A 12,837-nucleotide genomic window follows, 5' to 3' on the forward strand; every position below is an offset into this window, starting at 1 on the left:
CTGACAACGTCAGGTCCCAGACAAACGATCGCCCCTTTACCCTAGCACAACACCCAATGCGATCTCCGTCGGGCTCCCGTCAAACACACAAGTTCAGGGATAGCTCGGTCCGACCAGGCCGCAGATGACAGCAGTCAAGCGGTCCAGATGTGAAGCCCACAGCCCGTGCGCCGTAGCCCCGCAGCACACCTCTCCAACTAGAAGCCGGGAGCTGGAGTACGCAGGACCCATAAGCTTTAGCAGAAATTGCGCACAATGTTTTGGGCGGCGTAGGTCCTCATTGCACCAGCCTGTCTGCTACAGCCTCACGAACTTCTAATTATACAACAGGCCCAGTTTGTTGGAATTCCAGGCGCTGGGATAACGCAGAGTAAAATGGCATCTGACAATGCGGGGTTGGCATGGCACAATGAATCGCGTCAGCTCCGAGCATGTCATTTCAAAACCGTTAGCCCATAAGCCGCACCTGCATCATGTCCGTTATTGGGCTGCTTGGGTTTTCTTCCCCCCCCTCTGAAAAATAAAAAAAAACTATTTAGACACCTCCGCGTCAAATGTAGAGCTCAAAGTTTTCAGTATAGGTTTGTTCAGAGCTGTCATCCGTTTGCAAGGATACAAATGGTAGAGCATTCTAGTCCCTGAACCGTGAGAAATCCTCTGGATTTGGCAACCCTGGCTCCGCACTCGTCTCTCGTCTCATTCAGTACTGTTCGGCTGAAAGCCTTGTGATCAGTCTGTGGGCATCGGTGTCGTCGGCACTCCGGAAGTGGATTCTGAAAATGTGTTGCGCACAGAAGCTCCACATTGTGCGTAAGTTCTGGGGTATCCGATATGCAATTCCGAATAAAACCTACGGGATTGTGCAAGCGTGCACACCCAGGACTCCAGTGTGCGCTGGAGATCGTCTCTCCAACCTGGACATATTTAGATGTGTCCATCTATATATAGGTACACTAAATGCGATCAGTTTGTCATTAATTTTAAGAAACCGATTTGGCTGCCTCTTAAAAATGACAGAAAATTACACGTCAACGACAAAATATGTCTTCCTAGCCATTAGAATTATAGATATGTTATTAAAAACTATACAGTTTAAGCATTACAGTTCTTATTTCATTCTGAATTATTCCACAACTCCATATTCATGGGCAGAAATAAATCAGAGGACAAGAATATTGCCCAAAATGTCAGTGAATTATGTACCAGGACTGACCATGAATAACCATGACTAAGAGGACTGGAAAATGAAAATTGGCTGCCAAGATTAAATAGGGTGTGGATGGGTGGGCAGCAGGCAGCGAATCTTGATATCTGCATGCTAATCCAAACAGCTAGAAAATAACTGATGAGAGTAATTTGAACACATACCTTTTTTATTTTTAGCTGTCTTTCTTTGGCTTACGGGTGCGAGGCAACCATAAAATTCACAAGAAAAAAGAAACTGCTGTTTGTTCTGCCTTTATGCTGCTATTTCCTGTGCTTTTTAACTGTGCTATGCCTGCATGAAATTGATGAAAATATCCGCATTATTCCAGTCCCAGCAGGTGTCAAAGTGTTCTTTTCCCCCCTCTAACTTCTTTCACCCCATTTCCCTGCGCTTCATCATGCGGCCATCATATCCACCCGTATATGCATCCATCATGAGAGCAGCGAGCTGCAGACATAAAGTGCTCTGTGGCCGACTGGTTTTAAATGCACAGCTAATTATTATTGTCTCCTGACTGTTATTGCCCCAGCATTACCAGGTATCTGGGGGGTTTTGTATTGAATTTTCACAGAAACAAATGGACTAATTGACAACCCGACAGTGATATGGCGCCACATCCCCCCGTTCTCCAGTCATTCCAGTAAATGTTGTACAGAGATCTAATTACAGGCGAATATTGGTAATGGCCACAGTCAATCATAACTGGTACCGTTTGTGGAAAGCTCTAAAAATAGTATCTTAATAGAGGGTAGCAGGCTTCAGTTATCCTCTTCAAAATTCCACTCCTGCAGCCACTGGGTTCTGAGCAAGAGTGATGTCATCATTTTCAATCCAGCAGAAGTAAACGCAGCATATTCTCTCTCTCTGCCCTCCCCCGTAGGACTGAGCTAGGCTTCACAGTCAACATTAGCTGTAAATCAAATAATGAGGAAATATCAAGTCCTAATTGTTTTATTGTTCCTAAATCTTGTAAAGTTTGGTAATTGGGTAACTGTGCAAACAAAGGAGCAACTAAATCTGACAGGAAACTTGGGGGGGAATTAACAGCAAAACTAAAATCAGAGCCAATAAAGATGTCTTCTCCATAAACCGACTGCTCACATGAATGCTCTTTTAAAAAAAATCTTCCTTTTCTTAGATATTTTCTTATCGAGGTCTTTCTGTAGTCTCCCAATCTCTGCCTTCAACGCAGCCTTTTCCATCTCCCATGCTCGTTCCCTCTCCTCCAGCATAAGTTTGTTCGTGGTCTCCAAGATGTTGAACTTCATCTGCCACAGTCGGTCTTGCATGTTCATCTCACTTGCTGCCTGTGCCAGTTTAGCAATAAGCTTGGCGTTCTCTTCTTCTAACGTCACCACATTAAATTCATCTGGTTCCTGTTTTTGTCTTTGCATCACAAGACTTTCTTCAGCTTCCTTAAGTCTTCGAAGGGCATCAGCTTCTCTGGCTGCCATCTTTGAAAGCTGGAGCCGCAAATGATGGATTTCATCAGCAAGTCTCATATGAGAGTCCTGACATTTTTCAGACATTTTAAATTTTGCTCGAATGACACTCGAATGAAACCTTTGGGCTCCTTAAGTGTTTTTATGTTGGCTGCTGCAGAGATTCTCTGCTGTTTTTCATATTTCCAATAATGTTTAATTAACTGTTCCCTGGTGATCTTTAGCATTCCCAGTGTATTATATCTTCCTGCTGCTGCTGTTTGCAATTGCACATTTTATTATTTAAAATCAGTTGCTGCCTCTCCTCTGGTAATGACAAATCTGTTTTGAATCAAAGCACAAAAGGTTTTTTTACCACTACCACTATCAAAGAATGTATTACGGGTGATGTGCTCATCTCAGCTCAGTTGGAGACCAATATGAATAATTAACTGGCTTGATGGTGTGGTTCACATGTAATAAACCTAGAAAAAAAGCAGACCTATGTGTGCAGACCTATGCCAAGCAGGTCATTCCCCCACATATTGTGACTTGTTCCCTTAGTATAGTATATATAGGCAGTAGTGATACAAGGTTATATAACACGATAGGTTGCTCTATGATCAAAACCCTTTGGCTTTTATTGTCTTTGAAATATCAAAGGTAAAATTCCCTCCGGAATCTGGAACATCACCAAAATTCAATCCCCTGTTCCTTGTCAACGAGTCTTAAAAATTTCCTTAAAATCCATTCATGACATTTTGAGCTATTTTGCTTGTAGGCAGGCAGACAGATGGAAAGATAGATCAACCGCAGCTTGGTGGAGGTAAATAGTTGATGTTTCTAAACCTCAATATAATATATATGATATATATATAGTTCATAGAAACAACGTATCCATTTTTTATAAGGAAAAACCAAATGACAAATTCCCAACAGACCGATACGGATTAGAATGACACGTGATATTATGTGTTTTTATTTTCTTCCAGTAGAGGCCAGTAATACCCAAATAGCGTTAATGCTTCCGTAAAAGAAGAAGAAAAGGAAGCAGAGGAAAAGGAAGAAGAAGAAGAAACAGAGGGAGGAGCTTAGTGTTTAAAACTGGCGGGCAGGACTAGGAGTCGTCTCATGCCAGTGTATTTACGCATGCTGCGACTAAACAATATAGTTTTATAAAATTATCCAAACAGGTACTCTACTACTTTCTTTCGTTGTCCTGTAACCGTGCCGGGTACTGTCAAGCTTTTGCTGAATGAATCATAAACGTCGCTAGCGTTACTGGAGGGAACCTAAGAGGTAATGACAATACAGTCATGACACCGCCCGTCTCACATCTGTAGCGGTTAGTTTGGAATAAATCGACCTCAGCTTTTTCATAATTGTATTCATAGTTGTTGGTCTGGAAATTGGACCATGTTTTGCTCTACGATATTGTCGAAATGAATGTTAAAACTCATCCTAATGTTAACGTTAGCTACTCTATGGCCGGGCTATTCAAAACTGCCGTAAAGTGAATTTCTGCAACATGGTGCTGACATTAATGCTTATTTTTCCCACACAAAGACTCTCTTTATAAATGGGAAAACTCGCCCAAATAGTGACGTTTGTATTCATTATGTGGGTCCATAAACTATTGTTCCATTATTTACATTGTTGCCAACCATAATAATTACTTTTCCAATTAATGTCCTCATGCCTCTGAGTACACAATTGTTTTAAAGTTCTGCAAAACCTACTGGCACACTCCTAAATCGGTACGAGTATTTCCCATTTGAACTTCCCCCTGTATTTCAGGGGTTTATTTTCCCTAGTTATATTATAGTTACATTGCAAATAACCTCCTTGGCGGAAGTAAACACACATTAAACGTTTCATTTCACAACGTGCAAAGACCTACTGGCCCGCAGAGCTTCTTGCAAAAGAATCCCCTGATAAATTAGGCAGACGTGCACAAAGTTATCGTGCAATAGATCTCAAAGACTTGGGGAAAATTCTCCAGACCACAGAAGTGAGCCCATAGCGACCTTGCAGCCCAATATTCCCAGATCACACAAAGCTACAATTATCTAAGGGAAATATTTTAATGTCTTGTGACAGCAGCAAAATATTCATGATATCCTGAGAGACACTGTGTTCCTGTGTGAAACTAAATCTAAGGCATTAAAACTGAATACCACAGCATTTGTTTATATATATTGAGATGTGAAGTTTTGTCTATTACAAGTTTGAAGTATGTACAAGTGTTTCTTTAGGAAATTCAGCATACAGCATTACAAGCTTTTTTTTTTTTTTCATTTTTCCATTGCTTAGGGCAATGTACCGATGTGCCTTTTGATCTAATTAACATTCAAAATATTGGATAACTTCCTGTTTTGCTGTATTCCTCATGTTCTTTCTTGACTTCTATGACAACTGATCGTGTTTTCTCTCAGACTTGAAACATGTCAAATGAAGATGTTAAAGTGATCCCGGTGCGTGTTGCCCTGCGATGTCGGCCATTGGTGCCTAAAGAGATTAATGAAGGGTGCCAGTGTTGTCTCACTTTTGTACCTGGACAACCGCAGGTATTTAAACAATATAGAAAAATGCCCTTTCCTTGCCAAGAGTTGTGTTTTTTAAACATGTCCCCTCTATTCATGTATCTATGTTTTTCTCCAGCTTATCCACGAATATGTCATATATGTCTATGAAATGTTTGTCTCCAGGTGATTGTTGGGACAGAGAAAGCTTTCACCTATGACTATGTGTTTGATCCAACTGCTGAACAAGAAGAAGTCTTCAGTACCGCCGTGGCCTTGTTATTGAATGGGTTTTTTAAAGGTAACTGTAAAATTCGACATGAAAATACATTAAATGACCTAACAAAATGTTATTTTTTGATACATGTTTTTAAATAGTGTTTTCTTAAACTCTTCACTGTCTTCTTAAATTGTCTTATTTTCAGGCTACAATGCTACAGTCCTTGCATACGGCCAAACGGGATCAGGGAAGACCTTTTCCATGGGAGGAGCATACACATCAGCTCAGGAAAGCGATCATTCAGTTGGTGTTATTCCACGTGTTATCAGAAGGATCTTTGAGGAGCAAAAGAAGAGGACAGACTGTGAATTTTGTCTGTCTGTGTCCTACTTGGAGGTTAGTGAGCGTAATGATTTACATTCTAGGTATCTTTTTTTTCAATGGGGAATGTATGGGTTAAATTTCATATAAACTGTAAAGTATATTTCTTTTAAATGTAGATCTATAATGAAGATATACTGGACTTACTTTGTGCATCTAAAGATAAACCCATCAGCATCCGAGAAGACCCTAAAGAGGGCATTAAGGTTGGTGATTTATATATTTGCCAATATCCTTGTCTTCTTTATTTTCCACATGAAATTTTCAGTTTTTACTATTTTAAATAAATTGCACCATCTTCATTTATTCAGCGACAAATTGACAATTTATCCAAATTTCTAACCACATCAGACTCCACAAGTCAGTAAACCTTTGTGGAGCCTTCTGCACACTGTGATGAGTCTATTTTAACTATTATTGTTCAAATCAACAACAAGCCTTCCCAGTTTAAGGAAGCTTGGTGTTTTTTTGCATGTCTGCACTGGTGCAAGCAGACAAACGGTCACGAAAAACTGCTGTTTTCCAGATTGTGGGATTAACTGAGCGGCAGGTGGTCTCTGCCAGCGAAATGGTGGGTTGCCTCGAGCTTGGGAATTCTGCACGCACTGTGGGCTCCACAGCGATGAATGCTGCATCTTCACGCTCACATGCTATCTTCACCGTCACTCTGGAGCAGCGCAGAGGAACAGACAAGTCAGTTTTTAACTTGGAGATACATTATTTTGTATTTCCTGTGTAATCTAGTAGGTTTTGGGCAGAGACTACTATACAGCTCTACACAGGAGATTCTTGCTTTTAGTGAAACTTGTTCATTGAGATCAATCAATGTGTCCCCAGAATTATGTTCATGATTTCTGTCGGGTCAATATTTCCTCTGTTCAATGCAGGTCAGACTCCATTGTTTCCAAACTGCATCTTGTTGATCTGGCTGGTTCAGAGAGGCAAAAGAAGACCAAAGCAGAAGGAGATCGCTTAAAGGAAGGTAAACCAAACCCTTTACCTCGTCATTTCCTCCGTTGAAGTTCTTTATTTCATGAATCTTTTGTAATGCTATGTTACTGTTTCTGTATTATAATGGTGCATTACAATGCTATTTGTTTTTCTCTCCAGGCATCAGTATCAATCGAGGCCTTTTGTCTTTAGGCAATGTGATTAGTGCTTTGGGGGATGAAAGCAAGAAAAATGTTTTTGTTCCTTACAGAGACTCTAAACTCACCCGCTTGCTGCAAGGTAAGCTATGATCCATACCTTCTCAAGCTCTTTAGGGGTCATTACATCAGAACACAAGAGATAATGGATGACAGCAAAATAAGTCTACATATAGAGGTTTGTTGACTGCTTCCTGCTTGATTTATCAGATTCTTTGGGGGGCAACAGCCACACTTTGATGATCGCCTGCATCAGTCCTGCAGACTCAAACATGGAGGAGACCATCAACACTCTGCGCTACGCAGACAGAGCTCGCAAGATTAAAAACAAACCTGTAGTCAATATTGATCCAAGAGCAGCCGAAATGAACCGCCTGAAAAAGCAGGTACGAACATCACCTTTGGCTTATAAACCAGGAGCTCCAAAATCATTTCCATGAAGCAGTCGGTTACATGTGCATGTGGAAATTCTTGTTTATTTGTTCTTGCATTTATACCATACACGTCTGGTGTTTATTAAATGTTTAGGTTCAGGAACTGCAGGTGATGCTGCTTCATGCTCGGGGAGGAGTCACTCCAGTGCTTTCAGGGTAAGATATAAAAGCTTACAATAAACATCATTACCCAAAGGCCACAACTGTTAACCATCCCATTTGTTGCAGGCCAGAGTCTTCAGGGAATGTCAAAAACCTGTTGGAAAAGAACCATGCTCTGCAGGATGAGAACAACAAGCTAAGCAGGGAGCTGAGTGAGGCGGCTGGTCAGACTGCTGTCATGTTTGAAAAGATCATTATGGTGAGCCAAACCTTCACTCCATCAATGCTGCTATGGTGAAGCTCTGGTTAATCTCATTTTTTGCTGTGTTTTATAGACGGAACAAGCAAATGAGAAACTACAGAGCAAACTAGAGCAACTGCAGCAACATGCAGCGTATGTGCACAAAGAAGCCATGTTTCACAATAATGCTGACATTTCCAGCACCAGATTTTAAAACATTCTATGCTAATAAAGTTAAAATGCTAACACTGCCACAATGATAAGAGTGACACTCGACTCCATTTTTCAGATGTACAGTGGATCTTGAGCGAGTGTTGACAACACTGGAGGACCAGGAGCTGAAAGAGAATGTTGAGGTGATGAGGAACCTGCAAGAAGTCATCTTGGAGCTCAAGGTCAGCACATGCCTGTGATGATAAATGTTAAACGTTGTGTAATTATCTCACAGTGTTTCCTCATTTGTGTGGTTTAAGAGCGAAAGTACCGGCATTGCTGCCTCCATCGACGCTTTATCTGCCGGAGAGGATGGACCTGAGGCGTCTGGGAACGGCAGTAGAAATGCAGCAAATGAGGCTTCATCGGTACGTTGTTGTTATTTTTATTACTGATGTTAAACAACTACTCGATTAATGGGAGCAAATGTTTGTCCTACCTCTAATTCAGGGTGTTGCCACGACTGCCAGTAAGGATTCCCCCGAAGCGTTCACCACCCTCCATGCGCTGAGGCAGGCCCAGCTCTCCAAAGAGCTGATTGAGCTGAATAAAGTTTTGGGGCTAAAAGAAGCATTTATGAAGAAAATGTGTCAGAATGACAGCCAGCTGGAGCCAATGCAGTCAGAGCACCAGGTAGCATAATTTCATTTATGTGATCTGTTTTTATTTTGGTTTTGTTGTCTGGAGCCATATTTACTAATCCAGGGTTACCAGGAGGGTGACTATACAGATGATGCACATTTTAATAAAAGATCTTTTGGTTCCACAGAAAAATGTTCACACTCTACAGACAGCAGTGGATTCACTCCAGAAGGAGAAAGACGAGCTGGTTTTGGCCCTTCAGTCTGCAAAGAAAGACACCAACCAGGCCAAGTATGCCTGTAGTGTAGCTTTGATAGACTTTAGTCCTGGTGTTAAACTTCTCGCTGTGTTTGACCTGCTTTTAGGCTGAGCGAACAGCGGAGGAAGAGACTGCAGGAACTTGAGGGCCAGCTTGGTGACATGAAGAAGAAACTTCTCGAGCAGTCCAAACTGCTGAAAGTCAAAGAGTCCTCTGTTCAGAAAGTTAGCAAACTCGTGCAGGAAATACAGGTGACGACAGATTCTTTGACTTGGCTTGATGAATATGAGCATGTTAAGATGAACCACAGTATTTGAGCTGGTGAACCTTTAACATCCGTTGGAGGTTTTACTTCTGCACTTCCTCACGCCGATGGACAGTATTTAATTTTTGTGGCGCAGTAATGTGACGGTAATAACATTCTGTCCAGGCGATGAAGACTCAGCGTACGCAGCTGATGAGGCAGATGAGGGAGGACTCTGAGAAATTCAGAAACTGGAAGAGCAAGAAGGACAAAGAGGTGCTGCAGCTGAAGGAGAAGGTACGTGAACACTCTGGGTCTTCGTTTTTTAAAATGAATAACCATAAATGCACTTTGTAGTGCATTCCAAATGTATTTCCTTGACATCTAATTAAGCCCCTTTGGCCTCTGACACCCATAAACACTTATTTATTCAACAGGATCGCAAACGACAGTACGAGCTGTTGAAACTCGAGAGAGACTTTGAGAAACAGGCCAATGTTCTGCGCCGTAAAACAGAGGAGGTAAGTCCTCAGGGCCATCTCTATGTTTGTTATATGATCTAGGAAATAAGCATATTATTGGACGTAGGAGTTATTGGTGTATTTCTCCCTACAGGCTGCAGCTGCAAACAAACGGCTGAAAGATGCTTTACAGAAGAGAAGTGAAGTGGCGGAGAAACGCAAAGATCTTCAGAACAGAGGGATGGAAGGAGCCGCTGCAAGAATTAAGGTGTGACAGGTTTGGTTTGTTGGTGTGGATGTGCAGTTATAGACCTCATCTAGTATAAAAAATAACTCTGCTTAAAAGTAACATGCTTACTAATTTATTAGAGCAGAGAAAGTGTGTTGTTGTTTAAAGTCTTTGTCTATAAAATGCAGACATGGGTTCTGAATGAAGTGGAGGTGATGGTGAGCACAGAAGAGGCCCGGCGCCACCTCAATGACCTGCTGGAGGACAGAAAGGTGTTGGCCCAGGAGATTAACCACCTCAAACAGCAGATGGAGGCAGGCGGTCGTCCTGCTTCCAAAATCAGGGTGAGAATGAAAATTCCCTTCAGCACAGCCCTGTGTGAGAGAACTCTCCCCACAGACTGAGTGACAGTTAGAAATGAAATGTTTTAAAAGGGTTGATTATCTAGTTGCTGGTGTCTCTGCACAGCGTCGGACTCTGATCATCTCTGAACTGGAGAACCAGGGGGCGCTGGAAACCCCTCTGAACAAACAGGTGGAGAACCTGGAGACGGAGATCGGCCTCAGGTGAGAGACAGAGCAGCTTTGCCTCTTTAAGTTAGAGTGGAGAGGAGACAAACGTTTCAACAGCCCAGTGAGTCGGAGGTGGTGATCAAACAGTCTCTTACAGGAACGCACAGATCGCTGACCTTCAACAGAAAGTCCTCGCCGCTGACAGCGAGGGCCGTCTCAAACAGCGCATTGATGGAATCACAAGCATCGTGGAGGCAAAGTGTGCTCTGAAGCTCCTGATGGCTGAGGTAGGGAAATATGCTCGGAAAAATATCCATTTTATAGTGGTTACATTAGTAAATATAGATCACGTGTTTTTAAAAAACCTCACATTTTCACCTGTTCAGCTGGTGTCGGCTAAAACGGCTAATGCCAAACTGGAGAGTGAAGTCAAGCAGGAGAAAGGGAACACACAAGACCTGAGGAAGATGCTGGCGGATGAGAGAAATGTGATGTCAACCATGGACATGGAGCACCAGCAGCAGTTAGTGGAGCTGGAGCAGGGGCACCAAGAGAAGGTGCCAATTACATTTACCGGATTCTCCTGGAATTTTTACTGCAATTGACGCCTACTTGTAAAATCATGATTGTAATATTTATGCGTCCTGTATAGGTGCTTTACCTCCTCAACCAGCTGCAGAATAAATCCATTTGTGAGTCTTCAGAGAAACAAACCCAGAAAGATGAAGACAGAGAGAGAGCAAATGAACAGGAGCTTCTGCAGCGTCTCAAACTTCAGGAAGAAGAACTTCAACAACTGAGAGAACAGAGCCAGAAACTGGTGGAGCAGAATGAACAGTACAAACAGGTACCTGGATAAGGTGGTGCGGCACTAATGGATCCAGCTCTCGTGATGTTCCTAGAGTTCATTTGGAATCGATTTTGTTGTCTTTCACACAGAAGTTTTCATGGCTTCAGATGGCAAGTGCCAAGAAAGTCCTCACGCCCACGTTAAGCACAGAAAACGCCATGGATGACTCATTTGAGTACCTTCCCCCAAAGGTGAGTTTACTGGCAACGTAACTCAGAACTTTCTTTCTACAATTATGTGCTCAATGTTTGTTGTCTTCTACTGATGGAAGCCTAAAGGAAAGCGCTTCACCACAGCCAAGGCACCACAGAATACCACCATCAACATGGAGGAGCTCATGTCCCCGAGCGAGGAGGAGAGCGAAGAGGAAGAGGACGAGTGGCGTCCCGAAAAACCCGAGAAAGGTCGCCGAGTGTCAAAGAAGGCAAAATCAACTGGGGTGAGCAGATCCGCTCTGTGCGGTCATACACGGGGACAACAGATGAGGACAGCTCTGATCCACTTTAAGTAGATCTACTATCACGCGTCCTGAGACCTGTTGTTAAATGTTAAGAAGGCCCAGCGGGTTGCACTGTTGTGGCCCATGTGACCGCCGCAGTGCTGCTTCCTCGGGTCAGCTTAGATGGATCCGCCTCTGTCACCAGCTGCATCGTCTGTCACCACGGTAACCTCTCCTCTCTCTAGTGCGTGTGCAAAGGTCGCTGCAGCAACAAGCAGTGCAGATGCCGCAAAGGAAAGATGTCGTGCGGCGAGAACTGCCAGTGTGACCACGAGAAGTGTCGAAATATGGACCACCAAGCGCCCGCTGGGGTAACGAATCAAAGTCTTCGGAACGTGGGAACCGGAAGGACTTTTTCTGACCCACGATCTTAAAACCTGCACTTTAAATTTTGGGTCATTGCGTTGCTGACCAGTCAGCTGCTTCTTTTCAGGATGCAAGTCAGGCGGAAAGCCTTTCCAGAGACTCCACTTCTCTTCAGGATCAACCGTCCGTCAGCCCTGACAACACCACCTTCTTCAAGCCACCCTCGTGCACACCCACTAAAAAGGTACATTAGTCTCACTACTGCGTTCACCACTGGACTCTCGTACAACTACTGACGCGAATCCTTCCGACTGTAGGTGTTAAAAGAAATTGAAGACATGGGGCACAATGCTGTAGACCTGAAGCTGGTCAGGAAGCCCAGCTTTACAGAGGAGGAGGAGGAGGATGATGAGGAGGAGAGAACTACAGTGAGCTTCCTGAAGAAGAAGAAAAGGATCTTGACAAGTTTTCAGAACAGTTTTTTCTCTGGCTGCACTCCCATCAGAGAGGAATCTTAATGTAGTACCTGTTTTAGTCTTTTTAATGTAACTGAGCCCTTCTGTAACCTGAAAGTAGCTGTTGATTCTAAAACCTTTAGTCTTTTGTAGAAGCAACAACTCAAATGGATACGGTCCTTCACGAAAAGGCTGAAAGGCTAAAAGGTTCCTGAAATGTAGTTCAGATTTTTCCAAAAATCAGCTTAATCTGCGAGTTGTCACTGACATTTGTCTCGTTCACAGCATCAAAACAGTTTTTAGGTGGAACCTTCATGTTTCTCATCTGAATAAAAGTCTCTCGAATGTTGTTTTTAACGATGTCTGTGGCCTCACCCCTGTAATATAATTTATTTAGTTTTTGGTCTAGAGGTTTCCTTGTTTCAAAGGCAGAAAATTCTGCATTTGACTATTATAACACTGATAAATAAACTAATTGACTAAACGATGCAGCCTTTTTTCCTTGTTATTGCAGTTAAATGGCCAAAAAGATTTGAATTGCTAATTTTTAA

At 42.7% G+C, this 12,837-nt stretch overlaps 1 protein-coding gene across 4 annotated transcripts; it reads left to right on the forward strand.

Moving 5' to 3' along the window:
• The first annotated feature begins 672 nt into the window (after positions 1-672).
• On the forward strand, positions 673-12,770 carry kif4 (kinesin family member 4). 4 transcript variants are annotated; one of them, XM_057055322.1, is made up of 31 exons: positions 854-3,454; positions 3,621-3,927; positions 5,064-5,195; positions 5,337-5,451; positions 5,576-5,766; positions 5,871-5,957; positions 6,278-6,444; positions 6,639-6,733; positions 6,862-6,981; positions 7,110-7,285; positions 7,428-7,489; positions 7,562-7,694; positions 7,771-7,829; positions 7,966-8,071; positions 8,150-8,257; positions 8,340-8,522; positions 8,659-8,762; positions 8,837-8,981; positions 9,161-9,271; positions 9,412-9,495; positions 9,590-9,703; positions 9,853-10,008; positions 10,133-10,230; positions 10,334-10,463; positions 10,563-10,733; positions 10,829-11,023; positions 11,116-11,217; positions 11,298-11,465; positions 11,711-11,836; positions 11,959-12,075; positions 12,149-12,770. In XM_057055322.1, exons 3-31 carry the CDS (start codon positions 5,073-5,075, stop codon positions 12,347-12,349), a joined length of 3,747 nt encoding a protein of 1,248 aa, XP_056911302.1. In that variant the 5' UTR covers positions 854-3,454; positions 3,621-3,927; positions 5,064-5,072; the 3' UTR covers positions 12,350-12,770. The 4 variants fall into 4 exon arrangements, with proteins under 4 accessions (XP_056911304.1, XP_056911302.1, XP_056911301.1 ...); XM_057055324.1 differs by lacking the exons at positions 854-3,454; positions 3,621-3,927 and adding an exon at positions 673-810; XM_057055321.1 differs by having other exon boundaries at positions 854-3,927.
• The last annotated feature ends 67 nt before the right edge of the window (positions 12,771-12,837 follow it).

The sequence above is a fragment of the Takifugu flavidus genome, chromosome 14, assembly GCF_003711565.1.
Source record: "Takifugu flavidus isolate HTHZ2018 chromosome 14, ASM371156v2, whole genome shotgun sequence".
NCBI lineage: Eukaryota > Metazoa > Chordata > Actinopteri > Tetraodontiformes > Tetraodontidae > Takifugu > Takifugu flavidus.

What these genes read in the sequence shown, in the direction of transcription:
- kif4 (XM_057055324.1), top strand. Translation starts at nt 5,073, where the DNA reads ATGTCAAATGAAGATGTTAAAGTGATCCCGGTGCGTGTTGCCCTGCGA. An exon ending in GTCACTCCAGTGCTTTCAGG is followed by an intron (nt 7,490 to 7,561) that starts GTAAGATATAAA and finishes CATTTGTTGCAG; the next exon opens with GCCAGAGTCTTCAGGGAATG. An exon ending in AGCAGGGGCACCAAGAGAAG is followed by an intron (nt 10,734 to 10,828) that starts GTGCCAATTACA and finishes CGTCCTGTATAG; the next exon opens with GTGCTTTACCTCCTCAACCA.